Source organism: Clavelina lepadiformis, chromosome 7, assembly GCF_947623445.1.
Source record: "Clavelina lepadiformis chromosome 7, kaClaLepa1.1, whole genome shotgun sequence".
NCBI lineage: Eukaryota > Metazoa > Chordata > Ascidiacea > Aplousobranchia > Clavelinidae > Clavelina > Clavelina lepadiformis.
Window position 1 is genome coordinate 19100689 of NC_135246.1, and position 27290 is coordinate 19127978.

Below are 27290 nucleotides of genomic sequence, written 5' to 3' on the forward strand. Positions count from 1 at the left end.
GTGGTCAGCAAAGCAACAAAATAATTGCATAAAGTTAAATTTTTTCCTATGGTATTTACTGCTGTTGCTTTTATATGTGGGAAATCACCTTCTTGTTGCACTGTTGCGTTGAATTGTATTGTTTATTTTTCATCGTTTACTGTGCGGAGCGAAAGTTAGGGCACTGGGTAAAACCTGGACACGACGCAATCCGCGGATCGTCCATGGACGGTTGAAAATGGACGATTTTTGCGTAAGCGTCCATGGACGCTTTTACGCAAAACCGACGTTTTCCTTTAATCGTCCATGGACGGTTGTTGAAATAGGCTTAAATCAGTTCTTTTGCATCAAAGCGTCCATGGGTGGTTTTTAGGATAAGTTTAAAGCAGTGTTTTCGAGATCGTCCATGGACGGTTGAAAATGGACGATTTTTGCGTAAGCGTCCATGGACGATTTTAGGAAAAGCTTAAATAGCGGATATGAGGAAAGCGTCCATGGACGGTTGTGGGATTAGGCTTAAAAAGCGTCCATGGACGATTTTAGGATAAGCTTAAATAGCGAGATGATGAAAATGTCGTGGACAGTTATGGGATAGGCTTAAATAGTGGATATCATGAAGTATCCATGGACGGTTATGGGATAGGCTTAAATAGTGGATATGATGTACCGGTAGTGTCCATGGACTGTTTTGAGATAGGCTTAAATAGTGGATATGATGTACCGGTAGTGTCCATGGACTGTTTTGGGGTAGGCTTAAATAGTGGATATGATGTACCGGTAGTGTCCATGGACTGTTTTGGGATAGGCTTAAATAGTGGATATGATGTACCGGTAGTGTCCATGGACTGTTTTGGGATAGGCTTAAATAGCGAATATGATGAAGTATCCATGGACGGTTATGGGATAGGCTTAAATAGTGGATATGATGAAGTATCCATGGACGGTTATGGGATAGGCTTAAATAGTGGATATGATGTACCGGTAGTGTCCATGGACTGTTTTGGGATAGGCTTAAATAGCGAATATGATGAAGTATCCATGGACGGTTATGGGATAGGCTTAAATAGTGGATATCATGAAGTATCCATGGACGGTTATGGGATAGGCTTAAATAGTGGATATGATGAAGTATCCATGGACGGTTATGGGATAGGCTTAAATATTGGATATGATGAAGTATCTATGGACAGTTATGGGATAGGTTTAAATAGCGAATATGATGAAGTATCCATGGACGGTTATAGGATGGGCTTAAATAGTGGATATGATGAAGTATCTATGGACAGTTATGTGATAGGCTTAAATAGCGAATATGATGAAGTATCCATGGACGGTTATAGGATAGGCTTAAATAGTGGATATGATGAAGTATCCATGGACGGTTATGGGATAGGCTTAAATAGTGGATATGATGAAGTATCCATGGACGGTTATGGGATAGGCTTAAAAAACGTCCATGGACGATTTTAGGAAAAGCTTAAATAGCGAATATGATGAAAGTGTCCATGGAAAGTTATGGGATAGGCTTAAATAGTGGATATGATGTCAGCATCCAGCAAGCATGGACAGTTTTGGGGTGATATGCAGAAATGATGGGACATGCAAAGACGTCCATGGGTTTTGGGATAGACTTAAATGATGTATTTTGGATTAACGTCCATTTAAGGGTTTTGGGATCTAGGTTTAAAATTAAATGATGGATATACGGTTTTGGGTTAGGCTAAAGTGATACAGTTATAGGCATCTATAAGCTGGACACGACACAATCCATGGACTGTTGAAAATTTTGAGTAATTATTTCGTGGCATGACCAACTTTTTTATTTATGTGTCTTTACTGTAAATTGTTGTTATTATTCTGATTTAGATATAACATTACTGATCTCAATACATATTTTTCTGATATTGTAAGTGTATTTTAGATCATTTTTACGTGCTAATGGCAAATGTTTTTGTGGCACTTGGGATAAATGGATGTTTCAGCATAGCAAACATGAAAGGCAACAAGACAGTTTGAATTGTGGCTCACTTGCTTTAAAGGTATTTTTAGAAAGGATGAATTCAAATTTGTGAAGATTAAGTATATATATAATCACTATTATTATTAGTATATATTATCACTAATTCAAACTATTTGACATCACAATGTGTAATCGTGTATATTCCTAAAATCAAATTGGATTGTAAAAAATAGCTTTTCTATCAATAAGTGGCATATTGCAGGAAGCTCAAAGAATCCTTAATGAAAGTTCTTCCGAGGAACAGATCGATACGGACAGCGAGTCCTGCAAAAAGTATCGCATGGACTTTGGCAATTTACTGCTTGATTCCACCGGTGAGAGGCTGTTGGGCTTTTAATTAGAACTGCAGTATTTGTAGCATGTTGTGACCTTGTTGTTGTTTAAGGTCGTTGAAGTATACCACATAATTTTCCAGAAGAGCACTAAACCATACTTATGTATAAAGTTAATGTAAAAGAGATTTATAGGAAAACCACCAACATTTTTAACCTGACTTTAAACAGATTAACTATTTTGTTCGTTGTTGTATTTGTAACTGGCACATTGTTGGTCTTGAATTTGTTAACTAAATATTTTTAAAAACTGTATACTTCTGTATTCACAACAAAGTATTTTAATGTAAAAATGCAGATAGATTTATTTCATTTTGCAGACTATGATGTATTGTTGAGTTTTTGCAATATATGCCACAATCAAGACCCATCTGAAATTGACCAGCAAAAGACAGAATGGGTAAACCTTGTTCATCATATAATATATTAACTTAGGCAGATTTAACCATCATTGCATACAGTTTAGTAGGTATTATAAGTTGCAACTATTTTACCACTGTAGTGAAACTATTTCGAACTGGGCAGCGGCAGATATTAGATTTTGGAGAAGTTTATTTTCAGTTTTACTGTGGTCTAAGCCAAATTTTGAACTTTTTACTTTTAGCTTGATACTTCAACAGGACCATGATAATCTCTATCGTCGTTTCTTCGCATGACTTAAACCTGGCACTGATTCCTAATCATTCAATACTCTGGTTAACAAGCTAGCCTTTGTACACTTTTTTTTGTGACATATTTTTTATTGGTTTTTGCATCATATTGCCCAAATTTCAAACTTTTTGCCAGTTTAAATAAAAAGACCTAGCGTTGTTAATGCATTGCAACTGAGTATCGAACACAAGCCATGCACAAAGTTTGCTCATTTGTTTCAGATGTTACTCTATGTTTCTACATACAGATAATAAATGTCTACGAGCACACAGGTCCAGTAGTGCATAGTTTTATTTTTGTATAATTCCTGTTCTACAACCAAAAATTGTGTACATAAAACCGTACATAAAAATTACTTAACTCAAACACAACTAGAAAATTTAAAATCACTTTTAAAATTCTAGTTGTTTTAATTTTGCACTCGTGGTTCCAAAACACTTATGAAAAAACTAAGTTAATGACTTGTGTTTTTTTTGATAGGTTGTTTTAACTTTATAGAACACCTATACCAGGGGTGGCCAGACCTGCTTCATGCTCGAGCCGCATATAACAAATTCCAGTTTTAAAAGAGCCACAACACAAAACAATAAAAAACACGAATTTATTCACTTACAACGAAGTGTAGCTATTGATAAACATTAGTGCTGCGTGGTGATACTATGAGTCTCCACCTGGGCTTCACCAACTCTTTTTGCAATTATTAGTATAACCGTAACCAAGACTTAAAACTAGGTCAGCCCTGACGTACAGCTTCAATTTGACAGTTTACTTAACTACAGTGTACAAGTTAGCACACTTCTGTACAATAATGTCCTTTTTGGAGTGTAATTTGATTATTATTAACAATGAGTCCATTGTTACTACGTTTGATAGGACGCATAGTTTCATAATCTGATCAAACAACTCGTCTAGACCGGGAAAATGCATTTCTAATTCAACAACGGTAATTCATTAAAGAGCCGCATGCGGCTCGAGAGCCGCAGTTTGGCCACCCCTGACCTATACCATGCTCAAGCATATGTGGGCAGTACTGCGGTACTATAGTACCGAATTACTTTTTTCAAGAAATTACAGTCAGTCCCGGTAATCAGTACTTTTCGTGTGATTAGTTAAAATTTAACAAGTTTATGTTCAAAAAACACATGTTAATTACTCCTTAATACCAATTGTAGCATCTGTTGATCTTTTTTAATGTAGAAGTGTCAAGCAAAATGGCGAACAAGTAACCTTTACCGCAGCAAATATTGCATTTGCTGCAGCATCTTTTACACGAAAAGTGCTGTCTGTTCACCTCTTTGCTTAAGAGATCACTTTACAGGATTTAATTGTCTATATTGTTTTTTCAGATTGAATGCAGTCTTTGTTGTCGATGGGTTCATCAGAATTGTGTACCATTAATACAGTATTTGTCGCAGGAATAATTTTGCAGCACCTGCAAAAAAGAATAAATGGATTAATACAAATTTTTGTGTTTGACGCGAAAGTGAATATATTCAATTTTAAGCAATATATGACGAAATGAAATCGAGATTAGGTGTTACGCTGCTCACAGTTATAGTAAAATATGTACAATTTAACACATTAAGCTTGAGTGATGATGAAAACAACTTGGTTAAAGTCTGTAATCACATAATTTAAAAAGTTTTTGGAATTGGACTTTATTCAGACCCAGATTGGAAAGTTCGCTGTTCTTGGGTGAGAAATCCCCTGTGCTACATTATAAAAGAATAGCCATTGTACACCCAATTAATTATATTCCTCCCCCTCGTTCACATTCAAATACTGAGTGAGTTTTTACTGGATTGACGATGATGGTCACTTCTCTCCTGTCAGCTCATCCTATAACAAAAATCGTTCATGGATGCTTTTTAAGCCCATCAAATCAAATCATCAAATCCACTATTTCAGCCTATGCCATAACTGTCCAAGGATACTTTCATCATATCCACTATTTAAGCCTATCCCATAACCGTCCATGGATACTTCATCATATCCACTATTTAAGCCTATCCCATAACCGTCCATGGATACTTCATCATATCCACTATTTAAGCCTATCCCATCATGGTCCATGGATACTTCATCATATTCGCTATTTAAGCTTTTCCTAAAATCGTCCATGGACGCTTTTTAAGCCTATCTCAAAACAGTCCATGGACACTTCATCATATCCACTATTTAAGCCTATCCCATAACTGTCCATAGATACTTCATCATATCCAATATTTAAGCCTATCCCATAACCGTCCATGGATACTTCATCATATCCACTATTTAAGCCTATCCCATAACCGTCCATGGAAACTTCATCATCTCGCTATTTAAGCTTTTCCTAAAATCGTCCATGGACGCTTTTTAAGCCTAATCCCACAACCGTCAATCGACGATTTTCCCATATCCGCTATTTAAGCTTTTCCTAAAATCGTCCATGGACGCTTAAGCAAAAATCGTCCATTTTCAACCGTCCATGGACGATCTCGAAAACACTGCTTTAAACTTATCCTAAAAACCACCCATGGACGCTTTGTTAAAAAATAACTCATTTAAGCCTATTTCAACAACCGTCCATGGACGATTAAAGGAAAACGTCGGTTTTGCGTAAAAGCGTCCATGGACGCTTACGCAAAAATCGTCCATTTTCAACCGTCCATGGACGATCCGCGGATTGCGTCGTGTCCAGGTTTTACCCGGTCCCGAAAGTTAGTATGCTAACAGTTGTAGTTATAGCACAATAAAACACATGCTCAAGAGGTGCAGAGCCCAAGGGCTTAAAACATGCAAGATAGCAACGATAGCACATAGCTGTTTTGTTGTTTGTTTCGTCACAAACAACTACACTGTTGGAAGATGTAGAGGACAGGTTCCCTAACATTGAAAACACAGATATTAATAGCCGAAATAAATGTAAAAAGTGACATGTTTTTTTATTAAAATGACAATAAATATCTTAAGTGCTCAACAAATGGACGTTAAAAGAAAACCGCACAAAAGGAGCTCCATTCTAAGGACCAGGATCCCGTTTCTGTCGCCTACAAGAGAGGGAACAATATTGAGGCCTATAGAAGACCATTACAAGATGGACATTATGGATCAAATAAAAATTATAACAATGTTATTAGGAAATCATGCCTCTACATTCCCTTCAACCACAGTATCTGTGATGAATAGTGAATACACCGACTATGACGTATACACACTAGCGATTACGATAACTCGGCTACAACATATTACAATACACAATAACAGAAAAAGATATATTTTTTAAGAGATCCCCGATTTAGAATGAGCACAACCAGCAATGTGGAAGACCCGATATGATGATTATGTTAAATTTGACCGATGATAGTGAAAATGCTTTGCCAGCTTGACAAGACAATTGTTTCATCACAATTGAATTCTGTGCAGCCCCGACCAATGAAATCTAACAAAAGAAAGCAAAGAAAAACTTGGCAGTCAACTCTGAAAAAGAGTGTGCTAACCTGTACATAGTTGCTATACAGTATTAGATTATGTAAACAATGTTACATAGGTTAAAGAAATTAAAAACAGCTTATGGTTGTAGTTGTTGGTGGCAGTTTAAAGCACATGCAAATTTATGATGATTTGTATATCTTTTATTGGTTCGGGCGAAACATTCCAAATTTTAACACCAAAAGCTGACTTGAATGAAATTTCATAACTATAACCTAGGCCTGTAATTTATTGCAAGGCTAAACAATTTTCCGGAATCTCCTGACCTATGCTATGTCCACTAGTACTGCCTTGGTATGCCAAGTAGGCTAAACAATTTTGAAAGAAAGTTTGGGGTAGGTGAAAAGGACAGAGATCAAGACAAAAAAGAATAGGCCTATTTGATAGATACATCTATGATCTGTTGTTTGATGTCGAAATTCTGAAATTTAGTTCAAACTTGAGTCTGAAATAATCGAGTTTAATGGAATTATTTATCTATAGAAAATAAATTAGGCTAAAAGCCTGTTGGCTTAATTCCAAAGAAAAATTGGTAAGACTTGAAGACAAAAGGAGCAGAAAACCACAACAGGCAAAATTCTGCGTTATCTACTAGCATACCATAACAGTTCTGCAGTTAGTTACATGTACGATTTAGTGCCAAGTGAATTACAACCACCACCATGGCTGTTCACCTGAAGAAACGGGCCTATGAAGAGTTTGGCCATGTCATACAAGAAGCCCCAAAACTAAAGGTATTGGTTTATAGGCTACTTGTTTTGCAAAGAACCAAACAATCAAAAAAGGTTAATACTTTAGAGTTAAGAAGTCGCTAATTTACTTATTGTCCTGTAAATTAAATCGGAAAAGATGTGTAAGTAGTTGTAACGCCAAGAAAATGTTACGTTTTATTTTGGTTAGAAGCAGTATATATACTTTTTATCAAGTTTGTAGTGGTAGTACCGCTACTTTGTTGAAGCAGCATTTAGAGTACATAAAATTTTAATTATTAAAATCCATTTTGTTCAGGCTGACGTAAATGTTGAGCTATAATTTTAGTTAAGAAAGCTTCGAATATCGAAACCATCATCAAGTGAGCCAGCAACGTTATCAGCTGTGTCAGAAGACATTCAACTTGATCTTGAAGGTCAACCGTCACACGTCGTGTTACAGATTCTACTCAAATTTTCCAAGTATATAACTTACCATATATATTGTATATACTGTTTTATTTTTTCAAATTCATTGTTCATGATGGTCACTGATTATGGAGTTGACTATAGAGTTTGACTTGCTCCAGAAACGTGTTCTCCACAGAAAAATTTGTTCGCAGTTGTTCACTTGTTCATGCAATTTTTTGCTTCTCAAATTTTCTGTGTATTCAGCAAAAAGCTAAGTTGCATACTTTTAGACTATCACTTCTGTTGCATGCCATTTAAAATCTTAAGTTTTTATTCTATGTACACGGATTAAGTTATGTATTATGTTTTTCTTACCTCATAGGCAATTACCTGTTTCTGCTGACCATGCACAACAAATCTGTGACATTTTGCTCAAACATTTTCATTCTGAAAAGAACACAGCTGTTCGGGCCAAGATTGCTTGGCTTTTAAGGAGACTTTCTTCAACACTCGGCTTTCATCCACTGCAGACAGCGGACAAGATTATAATCTTAATGGACGCTGAAGGTAAACGGCGTTAGTGATCTTGTCTTAGCAATAAAGGATATTTTAAGGTTGCCTCGTTTCATGGAGTAATAATGTTGATTTTGTTGCTTACCATTAGTTCATGTGATATAACAGAATTTTTCATTAACTTTAAATTGGCGAGTGATTCTTGATTCGTTTCGTAGCTTGTATCTTTTCCACAAGAAGAAAATGATTTGCATCAGCAACAATAGCTCGCATCTTACCTTTCAACCTATAACAGTGGTTCCCAAACTTTTTCAGCTTGTGGCACACTAGAAAAATTATAAAACGCTCGCGGCACACTTCCAAGAGAAGAAAAGTTGCTTTAAAAAATACATTTTCACGTGTTAATGCGATGGATGTGCTTATTGGATGGACATGTGCCTATTATCAGCTATTGAAGCAGTTAGAGCACTTTTAAGTCGCATATGCTTGTCTGCATGTCTTATTTTAAATATTTATACAGGTCTTTTCCAAAATTCCAAAAAGATTCGCGGCACACAGTTTGGGAATCACTGACTATAATGTGTGCATAAATACAGATATTAACTTTGCGAATTAGAACTGGAAGTTTTGTGCAAAACTTTTGGGGTATATAAAGCAAAACAATAAAACCCAACATCCTGCTTTATAAAAAGTGATGTTGCGAAGTTAATTACAATATGACAGAATAGTTCTCATTCCCCAAACCCATAGGGGTTGAAACACCTCCAACTGATATAAGCTGTTCATTGAGGATGTTTTCTGTGCAATTTATAACATTTTTTTGTCTTCAATATGGTAATCTTATTACAAATAATAACAATAACAATTAATAAACAATTTACAAATAAGTATATTTATGTAATCAATACAAAAGTTCTTGTTAAATCTTTGTAGTGAATTTTTGTTTGATCCAATCATGATATCTTACACCCAATCCTTTATATCCAACATATCTTCCAGTATCTGGCAAGGTTCTTGCCCAGTTATGGTCTGCTGCCCTCTCCATTGCTCTTCGTCTGACACAGGAGAAGTCGTTGCATCAGAAGTTGGTCACAATGGCGTGCTCGGGATTGACAGACCATCACCAAGAGGTCAGACTGAAGACAGATTTATTGTTTTAGTTTCATCAACGAGCATGTACTGTGAACAGAAGTGATGGTGTATATATCATAAATATGACAAAACATGGTCTTCTAATGGGGATGTGACAATAAGATCGCTGAACGCAATATGATCTAATAAGAGTATTGGCAGTCACACAGAAATTGTTTTAGTTTCAAATGTTAACATTTTAGGTGAGGTGCTGTTGCCTGAATGTGATCGGAAATCTTGCAACAAATAAAAACACATCGAAACTTCCTTCGGAAAAAAGATGGGACCAAGTGAATGTACACACTCTAGTGGCTGATTATTTTGCTGACCCCGAACCACGAGTTCGAAGTGCTTCTCTTCGAGCCTTGGTCTGTTCATCATGATTTTGTTTCACTCGGCTAAACTTGTATTTTTGAAAGTCGTCGACCAATATCATAAATAGAATTGAAGCAGTTTGACAAAAAATTGCATTAAATTAAATTAATTTTTTTTAAAGTTACTAGCTCCCTATTTACATCTTAGTGCCGTGCTGCTTTCAGTTCACTGACACACTATGAGTGTCTGCACATTGGTATTAACATTAGCATGTGTTTATAGATACTCATGCACCAGAGAGGTCAGAGGCTTGAATTAAACGTCTATGAACAGTCATGTGCAGCCTTAAACGACGATCATGAAGTTGTCAGGCTGACTGCAGTTGAACTTGTCTGGATTCTAAGCCACGTCTACCCTGAAAGGTTGGATAATGTCAGAGTCTGAAAATACAAGAATTAAACTATTGAACAATTGAGGAAAATTATCTTTCCACAATTTCATAGTTTGAAGTTTGTTTGTTTGTTTGTTGGAAAGTCCGAACGTAGATTCAATTAAGTTCAATCAAGTTCAACCACAATATTCTGGACATTTTCTAAATTTGCTTACTTCAGTTTAGTGAAAGCTCCGTGCTCTGATGAAAAAATTCGCCTTGTGGACGACGCGTTCGCAAAGATTTGTAACTTGTTTAATGACAGCTCATACAAGGTCAGTATTTTGCATTTTGATGTAATCTACTTGTACTTTTTTACAGGAAAAGTTGAACCTCTGTTATGCGCCAGTGTTAGACAGAAAATGTGTTAAATTTGTACCTTTTAGTTGGCCTAGTCATTTTTAGTTAGCTTAGTGTGGTGCAATGTCAGTTTTAGTGCAAAGTCATTGAAATAACGATGCCTAATATTTCTATGACAGGTTCGAGCAGAAGCTGCGCGGTTACTTGGATCAATGCATCTTGTCAGCGATTCTTTTCTCTTTCAAACCCTCGACAAGAAACTCATGTCAGATTTGAGGGTAAGTTTTGACTTGTTCATTTCTTTGAAAACTTCAAGGAAAATTTGTTTTCTCAAACATAGCATAAATGTTCACGTATCGATTAAATTTTTTGCACCAAATATTTCTCAAAAAATAGGGTGTGCCGTATATTCTAAGGTTCAGCAAATATGAAACTTTTTTACAAATAAGCATGATAGCCTACGTACAGTTTGACAAACTATATACAATTACATGAAAAGAAATTCAATATGTATACGTTAAAAAGATTCTGTTATTAGCAATATGTCGTGATATAATCTGACGACACGATGTTAGCGTTTATAAACTGTTTTTAAACAATATGTCGTTTTCAGAGAAAGAAGTCATTAAACGAACAGGCCAAAGAAGGTTTCGTTGAGGAATTCTCCTCTGGGGCGAAATGGGCTGATGACGCCGTCCCACGTGAACAAAATCCAGACACGACCACCTTAATGAACAGTGGTGCTTGTGGAGCATTCGTGCATGGTTTGGAAGATGAAATGATGGGTTTGACATTGTTGTTTATACTTCCTTAGTTTTCATAAATTAGCTCGTCAGCTATTTTGGATTATTTTTTGTCTGCTGCAAGGCTTTGTACCACATGAAAGTAGAAATTAAAAACACATCTAACCTTATAAATTCGCGCATGTTTTATCTCAAACGTTTATTTTTGAATTTTTGTTGTGTTAAGTGGAGCAGCTTAGGCTTGAAACGAAATCAGTCACATTTCTTGATCAATGTTCAAAACTTCTTTGCAGAGGTTCGAACTGCTGCAGTAGACTCACTCACAGAGCTCGCATCCCAGCGCAGTAATTCAAGTTTTGCGCAAGTATGGAAACTTTTAGCTGCATTTTTACAGCCACGTATCAACAGTGTACCACGATAACATGATATTTAGTATATATACATATTATATATTATAGAGCTGTGGTTCTCAACCTTTTATGAATCATGGCCCTTTGCTCATCAATACAAAATGTACATTGTTGATTGCAAAACACTTTTTACTTCACTACTGCGTGTGCGATATCCTTCGTGCCGTTAATTTTGCACAGCAAGCACAAAGACATGGGACTTTCCCTACCACTACACTATAGCTCACTAGTGGGTCATCTGCTCGTGGCCCTTGTAGGACGTCCCCATTGTCTCCCAGTTGAGAAACCCTGTTAATGAGCATATTGTATTGACATCATATTGACTATTTTCCATATATTTTACGTATTTAGACAAGTTTATTTTTTCCAGGCTGCGCTTGACTTCTTGGTCGATTGTTTAAATGACGAAATTGAGGCAGTTCGGTTGAATGCCGTCAACTCTTTGCACATGATTGTAGAGGTCACTTACAAATATTTTCAAACTTAAAACCTAAAATTTGATAAGAAACTCTTCTTCAAGCTAAACTTTGAAATAATACACCAACAATAAATGTTCTGCCCATTGAAGAGTAATCTTTGTTATTTTTACCACAGCACGTTACTTTGCTTGAAGACCAACTTGATAATGTGCATTCAGCCATGGAGGATTCGTCTGGAGATATTAGAGCGGGGATTCACCAGTTGCTTAGCAGCTGCAGGTGACTTAAATATGGATTTGCAACTATTGTTGTGTTAAAATTTGATGATCTCACCAATTCCTTATGAATTTTTTTATTTGTAGATGGTGATCTATTGTTTAAAGTATCTTTTAAATTTTTTCTTCAACAAAGATTCGTTTTTCAGGTTAATGTCAAAATCCTGTTTGTACGACACGGTTATGATGTTATTGAAAAATCTTAACAAATACCCTCAAGATCGTCATTCAGTATGGAAGTATGCGAGTTATTGTTCCACTCCTGAAAATTAGATGTCAATTGTTTCAGTTACACACTATATCGTACACGACACATTTATTTGAAATAAATTAGCCAAACTGAATGCATTTGCGGGTTACTTCGGCCAAAGTGATAATACTTCTGGTAGTAAAGTTTCATTTCTATGTTTCTATATTATCAATCATTTTGATGTTTTTTGTTTTCGAAGAACTCAGCAGCGTCTTGGCAAGCATCACAGTGAGCTGGTGTACCTGTTGGTGCCCCAGCTACTCTCATGTCATCCTTTCTTTGATACGTCTGAACCTGAAATGGATGATCCTAGCTGTATCCTTTGCACCTAGTATTACCCCATAGTTGTATAAATTTTTCAGCAGTGATAAATTATTTGGTTGGTACGCTAGGGACAATAACCTGATTGCTTAATATGTCAGCAAGATATCGAGATTGTTAAAAGTGAACTTTTTGTCATAATACCACAATGAGCGGTACCTTCCTTAGCTATCCACATCACAAAGACATTTCGATTCTCATCCTGGTTTTCAATGCCGCTGAGTCATGTCCGCAAATGATCCAACTCTTTCCCGAGCACGTGCTTCGTCATTACCAGTACTTAAGAGACAGCATACCGGAGTTAGTGCCACAGGATATTCAGGTAAATTTATTCAACTTGTTACATTAATATCGTCAGCAACAAAGGACAACTCTTCTCGTGTGCGGCTTCTTTTATAGCAGCTTTTCACCGCCCCATGTGGCTGAGCTTCATCAGGGCAAATTACAACAATTGAAAATAGCAATTCATTTTCAAAAACTACATTGTATCGGCATTCAAAATTACACATCTTTCAATATCTGAGTTGGTTGTGATACGTTAACACTAAAAGTCGTATTAAAAAGTTTCTGGAGATTTTAATGTTCCTGACTTGGGAGATTTTTTAATAACGTTACCAGACGTATAAAATTCCTTTCTAATCCATTTCTATTATAATCAAGTCGGGTTTCAATTATATTCAGTTGACGACGAATACATCTGGAGTCGACTTCTGCATTCAATCCCCACCACATCAAAGTGACTCCAACAATGACCCTGCGTCTTTTTTGCAACAAACTTTGGCTAGAGTCCGGGATTTAAAAGTAGGTCCTATTCGCACATTTGCTATCATTTAACTCATTTTTCTCTGCAAAGCTGTATGCTCTACCTTGCTCTACCTGCCTTTGCATGTCCGAAGTAAATGACCATTGGGTAACTGGCATTTCCCGTTCAGATTGATGCTGGCAGTTAAACCCTAACCAAAGGGTAAAATTTGTCCTGGATAGTTATTGTTGGTTTGAAAACTTATTGTATAAGCTTAAAATTTTTTATATGTAGAGTCACGAAACATCCACACAACGAATTCTTCTCGAACGAACCATCCATGACCTACGCCATACCGTGGAAATAGCGCCCTCACTTTCCTCAACTGCGCAATGCTCGGCTGACTTTTTGCAAGCTCAGCTGTTGCTGTTGAAGGTGACGTCAGTTAACACAAGTTGTTTAATTAACTCAACAATAGAAGTTATGTAACAATGTGCAAAAACAGTGATCTATGGACATGACAAAATCTTTAATGTGCTTCATTTTGTGTCTGTGCTCTCCAATTGAACTCTCTTAATTAAAACAATCTATTTTGGTCGATTCTTTCCGATGCAGGCTGTCGATAAAAAAAGCTGGTCCGGGTCAGCACAAATATGTTGTCAGCATATCGCCTTCGCTAAACCTGCTGCTGACCAGATCATACAACTCACGTTGGAGGTAATCGTTACTCTTATCAATCACCTGCTTTTTGTTGTGCTTATTAGTCATTTGTTGACTAATTGGGTTTGACTGTGCAGTATGAAATAACCGATAACCACCCTTACAAACAATGTTCTTGGGCATACAAAACAGCAAATAGTTAAAAGAAATTTGCTGAAGTGCACATTATACAGCTTAAGTGCAAAACCTGAATACTAGCGACAGATGGGTTCAATGCAATAATTTAGCTAACTTATGTTTAGAACACCGCATGTGTTTTACTTTTGCCAACATGCCTCCTTTTTCCAGCTTGAGCATCTCTACTTGGGCTTAAGTGACGAGGAAGTAGCAATGATCCGACAACTTCGCATCAAGGCACAGGCCTTGCTCTTTGTCCTTCAGCTGCAGGAGCTAACAGCAGGCAAGCAAAGGTGACTATTTGATTGTGAAACATTTCTGACTAATGCATTTCTTAAACTGGTGATTTGTCGTTGTGATGTTTACGACTGACGTAGTTTTGAAAGAAGATTATTAGCCTACTGCTATTCTTCATTGCATACAATTGTCTTCAGTGCATAGCAATGTTTCATCATAATTGTGTTAACTTGGATGTTATTGTGTGGTTGTTACCAGCATATTTGTACTTCACAGCCAACCTCAACAGGACAATGCACGGCTGACTTCGCTTTGCAAAAAGTTCTTTAGAATGGTTGAAGGTTTACAAATTTTCTTGAACGACAGAAGCCTAACACCTGACTCATTTGCACGGACTCTTTTCAATGAACTTTTGAAGTTGTCTCCCCAGAAGCATTCTCTGATTATAAAGTTCTTGCAACCGCTACTTTCGCATTATTCCGCATCTGAAGTCGATTTCAACAATAAGGTAGATTTCTATGACTTTGATATTTGTACTGCTGAAAATATTGAGTTAAAAACACTTTCAGGGTTCTTTCGTGTTTGACAGAATATTTTTATTTTAATTGTAACTATAAGAATTAAATCCCATATACGTCTGTTGGCAGTAATACTAGTAACTAGGCAGTTGATAGTATATACTATCTTAATGCTGTAATAATCCACACCATGCTAAAAGTACCATAGCTACAGTACATAGTTATATCCGTTCTTTGAATTTTATATGAAGTCGTTGCCCAAAAATACTCTACATCCTTACATTTATGCAAAAATATCAGAACTAGGAACAATTTTTAATTTTGTCCTGCCGTTTATGTGTTGCGGGATCAATTCATTATCTACCTACTTCTATTATATCGGTAGCTTAAAACCTTATAAAAAAACGGCAAAAAATTGTCGCTTTGTTTTCATGGTCAGGTTCAACGATCGTCTGTGGTGGTCCAGCAACCTCAGCCTCGCTTTGACGCCCCGATCACTTTCAGCGCTGGATTGGCCGCCTGTGTTCACGTGGAAGCAACTTTATTGAATGTGGTCAACCCTGTGTCAGAAATCAGGTGAATTGGTTGCTAATGGTTTAAAAATGTCAAGCCAAGTGCTGTATCATGTGAGATATGTGCCGTGACAACACCTGTTATTGGTTTGGAGTGTAAAGTCTCAGTAGTTTGTGTTAATCTGCATTGTATGAAGTGCGGCAGACCTCTTGTCATTTGGTTATTTTAAACAAAAATTTGGTATAACATGCAACCGTTAAAAGTAAATGCTGCATGTAAATAGCTTGGTTTTACAGAATACGAGTGATGTATCCAGATATGAGTTGCCAGTTGTTTGAACTTCACTCATATGACGTTAAACAACTGTCACCGTTTCGACATCAGATTAAATCAAAGGTTTGCTGAAGTCAATGTTACTTTAAGTGACTATTTAACAGGCTAACTTGCGTTATTCAAGAGATTTAATGGTTAAATGATAACTTTGAAGTTACATTAATATTTCTGTAAAAAGTATTGTTTTGAAAGTTTACATTTTGTTCGTTGGTGAACTAGCATGTTACCATAGCGACTGTGCATTATGAGGAAAAGTTTTGCCATCTTATAAATCTTCCTGTAGTTTTTTTCTCTGACATGATCATTGGATACCAAACAACTTACTTTTAGATCTACCTCAGCCACACCCAGTGGTCGGACTCCTGCGTGATTAAGCTAAGTTTCGTGAAAATCCACAACAAGCTGGTCGTCCTTCAAAACTGCCAGAAGGAATCAGCAACCAATCATGAGAACGGACAATTGCAATTGTGCAAGCCAGTTAGTTTAACTATACACCCAAAGCCTGCCATAAGAGTTTGATATGGCCGCACTTGTACGTCAGTTGTATAATAAATGACAAGTGGTTGATAACCACCAATCAGCAGTCGTCTTAGCGTGCATAATCATTTTTAGAGTTTTATTTCTCTCTTCTTGCTTGTCATTCTCCTTTTTTGTCGTGGTGTATTTAGTGATGCAATTAAGAACGCCTTAAACAGAAAAATGTCGGATTTCTGCAAAGTTACACTCCTGTGTTTCACCTGATTAGATATCCGTTTAGACTAATGGCAGCATCGTGTACGTATCGATGGACTTGTTATTTTAACTTGGGTCTAATGCTAGCAAACGGAGCATTTAAAAATAACAGGTTGTGGGCAGATTGTAGCTAGAAATGGGCATGAAAATTGTTAAAATTTATAACTTTTGCCCACGGTAAATAGTTTGGATTTGAAAAGTTACAGCCCGAGATGATGATGCAGCGATGTGACTCATCCTACGAAAATGAAATTTCCAGAAACTATTGAACATCTGAGCCCAGTCTTGATTAAGTTAGGGAGCGAAACCGTCCATTCCCACAGTAAATGGTGAAAGAACAGACATGGCAAAATAATGGCCACAAGTTATTTCCGGTCAGGTGACAACGGTACTCAATGATGTCTGCTGTGTTATATATGTTAGGGTAATTGTGTGGTCAGACAGAGAGATGTCTATCTGAATTAACTTAATGAAACCTTGATTTTTAGGAAAATTTTGCAATTTATGTACTGCTATTGCACGGACCGTCCCATGCTTAGACATTTTTCCATACCTCTGCGACTTACTGAAAAATCTTAATTTTACTATTCCAGTGTAGGTATATGTTGGGCTTTCAAAGTAACTGGCTCAAACTTGAGGAACAACTTTCCCAAAAGTAATGAACAGACAGATGCAGAATGTACATTGACACACAATGTGAGAGACAGCTGCACTTTTTTATTCAGTTTAAAAAGAATTATCGCCGACGTATCAAATATCCAAAATAATACAAGATGTAATAGCAAATTCAAGGTCATACAATTTTTGATGTACTATTAAGAAATGCAAAGTTGAAAATACTGAATGGCAGCGGCAAGCTTAGTTTATCTGACAATAATTATGGCTCTAATTTTTACAGAATAACTTTCCAAGAAATAGTACAATAAATTTCTAATTTGATTTGTCAAAAACTTAATAAGAAAATAGAAGCCATAATTAAAATCGGCAAATAATTATTTAAGAAAAGCTTAATTTTTTTCTTGAAAATAAAAAGAATCTTCAGCCAAATCCACGAAACAAAGCATGATTATCATTTTAGATGGTTTGAAACATTTTAAATTCTCACAAATGAATCTCCACAAGTCAAGTAATTAAAAGATAAGGCAGATACACTTAGAAACATAAAAATTCTTCATAACAACAAAACCAACCTGAACGCTTAATTTAGTTGTGTTGATGCAACCAAGAAAGAAAAGGCGAGAAAATTGTAAAGGTATCTCGTAACAAGACTCATGGAAGAAACATTGGCACATAACGTAAAAAGCAATAATAAGCGTTAAACACTGAACTTTTGAAAGGAAATACCCGAGAAAAGTTTATCACACAAATCAATCAGATTTTAATGTTTAGTTTTAAGCAACAAAAACGCGTTATTTTATTCTTGTTTCTAAAACAAAAATTTAACATTTATCAAAAAATTGGGTCACCATTAAACATCCTGTGGTACGACAGAAAATGTTGCAAAACTAAAATGAAATTTCTTTCATTGCTGCTTTTACACCTTTAAAACGTATGGAATTTATTCAACAAACGCAAATGATAAAGAGTTTAAATATTAACTTGCAATAAAAATACCGACACTGAGCAGAATATTTTGCAGTATTTGAGTGGACATCGCCGGTAAAATAATGAAGGTTACAACAGTCTTAAGTGCTTGGACATCACGTATGCTTTTGACACTCGTAAAATTTTACCTGTTTAGTTTTCATACAGAATAGCATTAGCTTGCACCAAAAATTGCACATAACCACGTAGAAAAAAATTTGTGTGGTAAAACTCTAAAAAACGGTGCAACATTTCCCTTTATAATTTTCTTTAAGTCAGAGGGATATGTAATTTTAATTTATCCTTTCTTTAAGTGACCACAGTGACAAAATTATACGTGTCATGTTTTTTATTTATGAAAAGTAGTCATACAAACCCATCCCAGAAAAGTTTAACTCATCACATTCGTACAAAGTTCATCGCGAGACCTTTGTTTGAAAACGGGGATTTTTTCTTGAAGTTTTACCGCCTTAGATTACCCCTAGACGCTTAATCTTTGGCGTTCTTGTCCATGAAACCTAACCACCCCTAAATGGACAAGCCCCCCCCTCCAAAAAAAAAACAGCCACTGTAATAATCGTGCTGGGGGTCGCACACAGTGGTGTTGGTGTCGTCGTCATTACAACCTGCATGGACGACGAGGAAGTTGGAACATGGTTGACAAACGGTCGCATTCGACCTTGCATAGGCATGAAATAAAACCGCGTGTGCAACAATGCCCAACCTAAAAGGGTACTGCTATACAAAACACAGTGTATGTTGTCTAAATTAAGCCTTTGATAAAAAGATCAAATTGAATGGAAGCCACGATTTACAAAGCTTAAACAACTTTTTAAGGAATTTGGATTTCTTCTTTCGCCAAATTGATGAATTTAAAAGTGGCTTATATAATAAGTTTTAAAAATGGAACCAAAAATTCGATTAATGTGTTGCTTAGTAAACATAGGGTCATGTACGTTATCTAAATAACAACTTAATGTGAATTTTAACATTTGTAAAAACATACATATTATGGTACACAAAGACATGAGTGACTATTTTCTGTGAACGAGGTGCTGATTTAGTCAACAAAGTTATGTAATCTAGTGATGCAACAAGACGTTTGATTATTACTAAGTGGAACTACTGACAGCATTTCGTAGCTAAAATTTACAGAATAATTCTAATCTATTTCAGAAGACTTCAATATTATTCATATTGTACCTAAGAATCTTAACCTAAATTGGTTGGGAATCGTTTAAAAATAATTTTCGTCAAAGGAGTGCATTTATGTGGTGAACAGACGTAACGACTTAAAACGAAAATCAAGAAATTATAAATGTACAAATTTACAAAACAATTGTTAACACAGCTTCCCACCCAATTATTTTCTCTGCTATTCCCCAACTATCTACAATTAAACCATAGACTTCACGGAATTCTGGTCCTAATACTTCTAATTATCTGTACAGTCAATACATGTGATAGGTGTTATACGAAAAATTTCAGTAATCTACTCATAAAGCGCAAAGTATCTCGCTGACTGGGATATAATTTGCTTTGTCGCTTTCTTTGTGCTAGAATAGACATAAAAAACAAAACAAAATCCAAAAAATATCGGCAATATCATGGGTATCGCCAAAATCAATGTACAGGCAGGCACATGAAATTATAAAAAAAAATCTTACATAATGCCCCCACTCTCAAGTAGGCATGTTTGTGTGTGGTACATTTGCCAAAACTGGAGTTTGTGTAGACGGGCGCCTACACAGACAGCCTGGGCAATTTAAGGAGCTTTTTAAAAGCACCGCAGCAAAAGTGCAAAAAACAAAAAGACTCCAGAGATTCTTTGCCTGATCGTGAAACTTGGCAAAAAAAGACATTCTGACAAACAGACCAGGTCTCCAAAAACCAAACAAAAACTGGGAAAAGCATTTCGCATCACACTACGCGCTGCTTCACTAAACTGATATTGAAAAATTAAATATCTAAACAACAATTTCAACGAAGTCCGTCATAAATGAGTAGAAAAGTCATGACTTCACTGCGAGTACCTGAAAGAGTCATGAACTTGTGCGTAACTCTCGTCTGGAATAAATACAGACTTCAAAGGTTCCAACATTTTTGCAAAATTGTTGGCCTTTATAACTAACATACAGGATTGAAGACACATACGATGAGAGCGAAAACATCAAGCAAACAAAGCACACGGATTGAATGGCCTGATCAATGACTCGCCCTTTAACTGGCAGTATTAAGAGAAAGAACATGGTTTTGTATGTGCAGAAAAAAATCTCCTTTTTTAAAAATTCTGCAAAAATCCAAAGCCAGCGTCAATATGACAATCACCATACCGGCTAAATGTAATGCATGCTTAATACAAATGCACATTTGCAAATGATGACAGCTCTTACACATTGCTGCTGCCTATATACACTGCCTCACTACTTCAGCAGAATGAGAAATAAAGCTGTAGCTGCTTAACAAAACCAACTTGGGGGTCATTTCCATACTGGAAGCGGCGGTACGCCATTGGTACTGGTGCCGTCACCACGAGCGGCTTCCGTTCCAACAATGTAAGCTTTGTGAATTGAGTCCACAAAGGTCTGGTCAGTCTAATAATAAAACACCGATTTTAAACCACAACTATCTACGCAGATGAACCAAATATGGGTTTTAGCATGAATGGTGTGTGATGATACTATTTTGGAAGTTATTTACATTTCAATTGTATTTCATTGAAGTAAAATAGTTGAAAGTGGGATCTCAAAAATTAATTGCTTGTATTGATATTTTAAGCGATTGTACCGATTGATTAAAATGTGATTAAATTAAAATAATAATTCAAATTATAGTAAAAATAAGGCAGCTCAAATATAAATACAACATGGATTGATTATGATTTAATAGCCAACACAGTCCCAGTCTAAAAAGAAAGCTCTACCTGCAATAAATGGATCAGAACTTTTGAAAGCTGTACTTTATCCAGAGACAGTTGTTCTTTGGTTGGCAGTAAACGTTGTCTTAGTTCCATAGTTTTTTGTGGCGTTGTTGTGGAATGTTCGAAATCTTCTGGAGATATCAAGGTTTTTGTGTTCGACGTAGACGGCTGCATTACACATAAATTGCATCACCACACATTGGAAATGTTTCATAACTCACAACACTTTAGGAATTTTAGATAAACCAGTTGGTTAATTTACTGCATTAAAAGGCAACACTTTCAACAACAGAAAATACGAAAGCTATAAGATAAAATTCCACGTTTTACAAACTTACTTTATTTTGTACCAGAGGAGAAGCAACTGTAGACAGAGACACAGTCGCTGTTATTGGAGTTGTATTGCTACCTGTATCAATAATCAACATCTTACAGTATTATTGGCAGTACAGTATTTAGAATAAGTACAGTAAATAGTAAATAGATTATTTCACAATAACTAGTAGTAGAAATGGGGAGCATTTGCGCCTGTGCACTATGTGCTCTATTGCACTATGTTAAATGAGATCTGCATAAAGTACAGATATCACCATAGATCCAATAGCAAAAAGGTGTTCAAACAAGGGCTGGGAAATTTTGGCCGGCTACTAGCCGCTAGTGGCTAAGAGACCTCAGCAACTAAAGACTTTGTTAGCCATTAGCCGATAACATACGTGTGGGAGAGAAATTGGGGCAATGTTCTTGGTAATCCATCGACTCACGGATATTTGCTGCTCTGTTGATAATTTTAATGCTTGAATACATCGTTTTCCTGATAAACTTTCTGGTCTAGCATGACATAAATTGTTAATACAAGCTTTAATCACATTTCTTAATAGTGAATAGCAGTTTTGACTGCGATTAATAATGTGCCATGATAAAATTAGCAACCATGGCAGCTAATGGCTATGTTCCCAGCCCTAACTTGGACATAACTTCAAAAAAGTAGTTGACAAGGAATGACAATAAAGAGTGGCCAAATTGTAAATACGTATTGTATTTAGTTTAGTATACCGTCAGTAAGTATTTTTCAATGAGTGAAAAGATTGCGCAATAAAACTGCTGCTTACGAACACAAATTATGCTCACATGTGTCTGAAGTATTATTGCACTGCACGTTTCGAGGTCTGTTCCTCACAGGTTGTAGAGCGTGTGGAGACAACAACAGCATTTTCTCCCGGTCTTTCTTCGCAGTGCCATGTAGCGTGGCAGCAAGCTGTACTGGCTGCATGGCAGGTGGCATTCGATTCATGCCAGCAAGTCCACTTGCCACAGACATGCTTTTAACCAAGCCAGCAACATTAGGGTTCTCGTGCAGGGTCGCCATCAGTGGGGCGGGGAGCGACGATGCAAATGGGGCTTTCGTTGCTTCAATTTCATCAGTTAATATCTTTCTGGGGGGATCCCCACTATCAAGCATCGTCACTGTGCTTGGAATTGACTGGGAACGATGCAGTGTCTTTGGTGGTTTTGGCGGTAAGCCACCACTAGATATGACAGTTTGGCTGAGCGCGGAGGCTTTATTGCTATTGCTCAGATTTTGTGAAAAGTTTGAAACAAACTGGGGCAGCGTGGCCAATTGATTGTCAGGTTTTGCAACGGTCTTCGAGACGGGCGCAAAAAGCTTACTGAGGGCAGATTCCTCTGCAAGAGGCATTCGCGGTGAAGGCCCATTCCTTACCAACCCTTCACTAGTGGAGTGGTATCGTGAGCGTCTTGAAGGCTTGCCCATTACGGGACTTTCTAGTTCTTCAACAGAAATAGCACCATTAACGATGTTCTTGTGTGCGTTATGAAACTGTTCGTTTGAGAACGACAGTGAGAGGGAACGCGCGGCATAACGTCTATTTCCCTGGTTCGAAGTATTAGTAGAATTGCGAGTGTTTTCGGTTTCTCTTCTTTCAAACATGTCTGCGGAGGACGGACGAGTACGGTTTTCAGGTTTTGCATTGGACTGACTGAACAACGATGCAACACTGACCTGGAAACACACATTATATCTAAATAGAAAGATTATTGGTAAAAGTAAAAACGGCATTTATACCCTGTGTATACCGTAAAGAGGTACATGAAGCATGTTATACTTGAAGAAGTCCTGCTATTAACCAGCAAACAAAAGTAAAACATCTCAATAAAAAGAATTTTAGTAGGTGATTAAATTAGTTAAAGCTAAGAATAACACAACGAAGTTGAAACTTTGCCCACCTTCCTTGAACTATCAAAGTTCACAAAATGGGGCTGTGCATTCTCATTGGCTGCAGCGTCGTTTCGTTTTGTAGGTTCTTCTTTATTAGTTTCGATAGAGTGGTCCTAAAATAAGATGTTTATGTCATGAGAGTTCACAGTGACTGAAAAATAGTGCCCGCCAGTTCACCAGAGAAAACAGGAACTTTGGTCCAATGTTATTTTAATGAAATGCTGTAAAGCTGGATGTAATATCAAAACTCTTCAGCAGCTATAAATTATGCAATTATGATCATTCCTTAGCAAAATGACTAGAAATATTAGAACTGTAAACGTTATTTTTTTAGAAAATTTTTGCATATGTTCAATGTTTACAATTCAATGCAAATACTAATTGAATCAGAAAAGAATAAACCAATACTTTAAGTTGTTATTTAGATCGAATTAGGCTAGAAATGAGTTGTCTGTCTGGATAATGCCAATTTTTAAAGCTTTATCTGTACCATGCCATGTTACGTGCACAGCATGAAGGGGGTGTATTAAGAGATATATTTACAGGAATGACTCTGGCAATTGTGACCATACAATTAAAGATAGAAAAAGCATAGCTTTTATGAAGCCGGTCTAAAAAGCACTACATTGTTCGATTGTGTCTGTTGGCAGGTCAAGCTTAGTTTGCCAGAGTTGGGCATCCAAAGTTTTTGAGGGCACCCATTTTTACAGAGCCAGTACACCCAGGGAAATTCACTCAGAAAAACAAAGGGTGTTTACTGCAAAATTAGTAGGCAACGCTGTTAGTACGTCAATATTTGAGCATAATTTCACTTGTCCTCAGATCAACGCTGTTTTCTATTCTTATATTAAATAATTTTGTGTTCCTTTTAATTAATTCAATACGACACGATAAACTTAAAATGAGGTTTTAACACAAATATTTTTCTTATATAATTTGGTTCAGACCTACACGCTCCTTAACGTTTAAACTAGAGCAACTAAAGCAGAGCAGAGTTAATTCAGGCCTGTGTTTAACTGGAAGTGACCAGGCCTACTTCAGAGTATGTAGGACAAATGGCCTTTTCTTGGAGATTGTCAATTAGACTGCGAATAAGAAAAGTGAAAAGGTTGGTTTTAATTATTTAGGATTAAATTTGAAATTGGTTTACGTTGGTTTAGATTAGGTTTAGAATTAATGTCCACACGCTCATGCTATGTATCTAGGTTTACATGAAAATGCAAAAAATAGCTTCAAACAAGCGCTACGATAATAGACATAACTATGTTACATTTTTGCGTTGTAATCACCTTACAGAAATTATCAATTACATTCAGCTCTAGACAGGTAAACCCCTTTTTACATATATAATTTTACAATTAAGTTAAGCAGCAGTTTGATAAATGCTTTTCTAAAATGAAATCTTATTATCATGCATTAACTGTAGTATTAATATATAATAGTGTATGATCTTATTAACATTACTTCACTTGTTCACAAAGTCTTAACTTATTGCTATTATTACTCTTGTCCTAATTGACCTACCTTATCATAACGATCCTTGGCTTTAAATAGCAAGTCCATAATATTGACAGGTTGGTTTGGGCCATTTGTAGTTGCGGACGTTTGAATCTTTTCGTCCGGAGCAACCTGGATCAATTCTTCATCGATGGCGGTTTCCGATATGGACGAGGTACTGCTGCTGCCACCTGTTGAATTTGGTGATGGCACAACGAGGTCGTTCTTCACTGCCAGTTGCTTGTTGGGTGCGGAAGGTTTTTCCCCTTTGCAGAGACTGGGAAAAAGTGTCACATAGAACATTAACCTTAACGATAAATCTTTCATGCTCACGCCGCTTCTCATCTGGGTTTTGGCAGCAGAAAACTGCTTTCAGCGATATACAATGTTTGTATATTATGACGACAATGGACTTGTAAGCATGAAGTAAAAATGTAGAGCACCATACCTTATATACATAGAGCCTATTGTGTGAAGCTTTTTTATCAGGTTTTTCACACAGCGTTTGATAATGTTTGTTTTTTTTATTGTTATCAACCAAGTTTTTGGTAATAATGTTGCAACACTTTGATTACATAAAAAACAAATATATCAAGTTGTTATTGCTTACTTAATTAGAAGTTTCCCAATCCGAGTGCAGTCATACATGTCATAGAACCATAAACCGTAAATCATTACTGTAAATAAAAAAAATACAAGCAATCAGATGTTTGGAAAGCTAATTTATATAATCGACTTCGGCAAGTGAACCAACATTTAGCATTTCTGTAAAGCAAGAAAGGATCTTGGTTTTGGAACTCCAGGTCGGCAGTGAGAGCCTCAGTCAGGTTTTCCATGCTCAGTTGGTTCATGATTGTGAAGCCAGTGGTGGGAGGAGCAATACTGTGAAATCATGAGATTTTACAGATCAATGAACCTGACATGTACTAACTGCACAACTAATATACCGCTAGGCTAAGAAAAATAGGATCAAAAAGTGTAAACAAGGATAAAAAGCTATACATTAACGGAATAGTTTGGCTTACCGTGAATATACAAATAATGTTCCCTCCATTTCGGTTTTTTCCTTCAAAAAATTCAGTAATTTTTTTACAAACTCTAATTCAAATTTCGTGATATAAATTACAAATGTAAATTGTCAAAGTAGCCCCTGTGGCATATTGTTAAAGTAGAAAGTTTATTATAGTAAAATTAGCGTCCTTAACTCAAAATAGGTGTTAAAATAGGTGAACTGATACAGACAACATACCCATTCTCCACTTCCATGATTAAAAGTATAAACGGCGACTTGAGTTGCAGAATCTAAAATGTTTGAAATGTATGGGTCTTGACGCTGAAGTGCAGTCAAATTAATGCGCGTTTCGGCTTCAGACGCCATTATTGCAACCATTTCACACTTGTATACAAAATATTTGAATCACGAGCGATAACGCAATCATATACACAATACACTGTAAAAAGAAACATTTAATGATCGAATGAAGGCAAATTTTTAGACTAGGATAGCTTAAGTTACAGTCCTCTCGTAGGATAGCTTAAGTTACAGTCTTCTCATAGCACAGTCCTCTACAATCCACAGCTTACCAGCAAGATCCTAAACTTCAACTAAAACCAAAATGATTAATAACGTGACACTTTTGAGGTAAGACGCCACGTCACAAAAAAATTGCATGACAAAGCGTAAGTTGATTATGAAATTGACACAGAAAAGGAAAGCAAGAAAGAGAAGTAGAAGATTACGGATAGAATCAGGTTTTTAGGATAACTACATTTTCTCAGGTACCATATCATAACATAAATTTTATGTGACATTTGCTGATAAATTTTATCTGCAGCATTGAGTAAGTTAACGTATCGACTTCTCGTATTGTTTTTAGACGCCACCTTGCATTTTTCATAGCCAAATTTCGTTTGGTGACAATCAGGAATGCGTATGCTAAAGCTAACATAAGTTTTTTTAATAAACTGTGTGATAAAGACTCATTCTAAAACTTTAAAGTAAAAATTCTGAGGATTTGTTTAGGAGCAAATCGTTGGGAGTTGGTAAGGTTGTATGGTTTGATGATCTTTATCAAAGAATCGAGGAAAGTCTTTCCCAGACTTAAACCCGGGAATGATTGTTTATTACTTGAGCCCCGGCTACCGAGCTATAGCCTTTGTGCAAATTCTGATTGTTACAATTTTTTATTTTGGTTTTTAAATTTTTATGTCGCATTGCTCGAATTTAGAATTGTCCACTGAACAAGAGCAAATGCAGTTACTGGTTTGCCAAAGTGCATTACAGCGGCAGCGTCATTGGGAGAATACGGAACACGAGCGGCATTGTTGCAAAGTCAGTTCTAGAACCACTCGACTACCGAGCTACCATTTAAGATTCTGCAAACACTAGAGCCAAGGCAACAGAAAACATATTTTAAATTGTTACAGCACAAACATTCATGTTTTGCTATTGGTGTGTGATAATATTATGAATTAATGTAA

The 27290-nt window shown here is 36.4% G+C and overlaps 3 protein-coding genes and 1 long non-coding RNA gene across 5 annotated transcripts; 2 read left to right on the plus strand and 2 right to left on the minus strand.

The window, feature by feature from the left end:
- The first annotated feature begins 154 nt into the window (after positions 1-154).
- Positions 155-4890, plus strand: LOC143464972 (uncharacterized). 2 transcript variants are annotated; one of them, XR_013118563.1, is made up of 4 exons: positions 155-2018; positions 2202-2313; positions 2652-2731; positions 4329-4890. XR_013118563.1 is itself a non-coding variant. In XM_076963061.1 (4 exons), the coding sequence occupies exons 1-4, from the start codon at positions 1953-1955 to the stop codon at positions 4401-4403; spliced, it is 333 nt and encodes a 110-aa protein (XP_076819176.1). In that variant the 5' UTR covers positions 1853-1952; the 3' UTR covers positions 4404-4870. The 2 variants fall into 2 exon arrangements, 1 of the variants encoding a protein (XP_076819176.1); XM_076963061.1 differs by having other exon boundaries at positions 1853-2018; positions 4329-4870.
- LOC143464974 (uncharacterized) lies at positions 3256-4335 on the minus strand. Its single transcript, XR_013118564.1, has 2 exons — positions 3982-4335; positions 3256-3485 (listed from the first exon to the last, which is right to left on the minus strand). It is a non-coding gene; the product is annotated as an uncharacterized LOC143464974 (long non-coding RNA).
- A 2046-nt stretch (positions 4891-6936) lies between the features above and the next one.
- LOC143465584 (integrator complex subunit 4-like) lies at positions 6937-16837 on the plus strand. The gene is made up of 23 exons (XM_076963962.1): positions 6937-7187; positions 7492-7625; positions 7936-8120; positions 9066-9196; positions 9401-9565; positions 9795-9934; positions 10124-10217; positions 10422-10520; positions 10856-11027; positions 11279-11349; positions 11766-11855; positions 11990-12093; positions 12239-12328; positions 12539-12654; positions 12846-12982; positions 13342-13461; positions 13697-13837; positions 14018-14119; positions 14411-14532; positions 14753-14984; positions 15434-15570; positions 15804-15903; positions 16171-16837. The coding sequence occupies exons 1-23, from the start codon at positions 7116-7118 to the stop codon at positions 16357-16359; spliced, it is 2943 nt and encodes a 980-aa protein (XP_076820077.1). The 5' UTR covers positions 6937-7115; the 3' UTR covers positions 16360-16837.
- Positions 16838-17247: 410 nt separating this feature from the next.
- Positions 17248-26279, minus strand: LOC143465036 (uncharacterized). The gene is made up of 10 exons (XM_076963155.1): positions 26059-26279; positions 25835-25875; positions 25564-25691; positions 25420-25486; positions 24837-25086; positions 23321-23425; positions 22205-23096; positions 21415-21485; positions 21080-21244; positions 17248-20750 (listed from the first exon to the last, which is right to left on the minus strand). Exons 1-10 carry the CDS (start codon positions 26197-26199, stop codon positions 20637-20639), a joined length of 1974 nt encoding a protein of 657 aa, XP_076819270.1. The 5' UTR covers positions 26200-26279; the 3' UTR covers positions 17248-20636.
- Positions 26280-27290: the final 1011 nt, after the last annotated feature.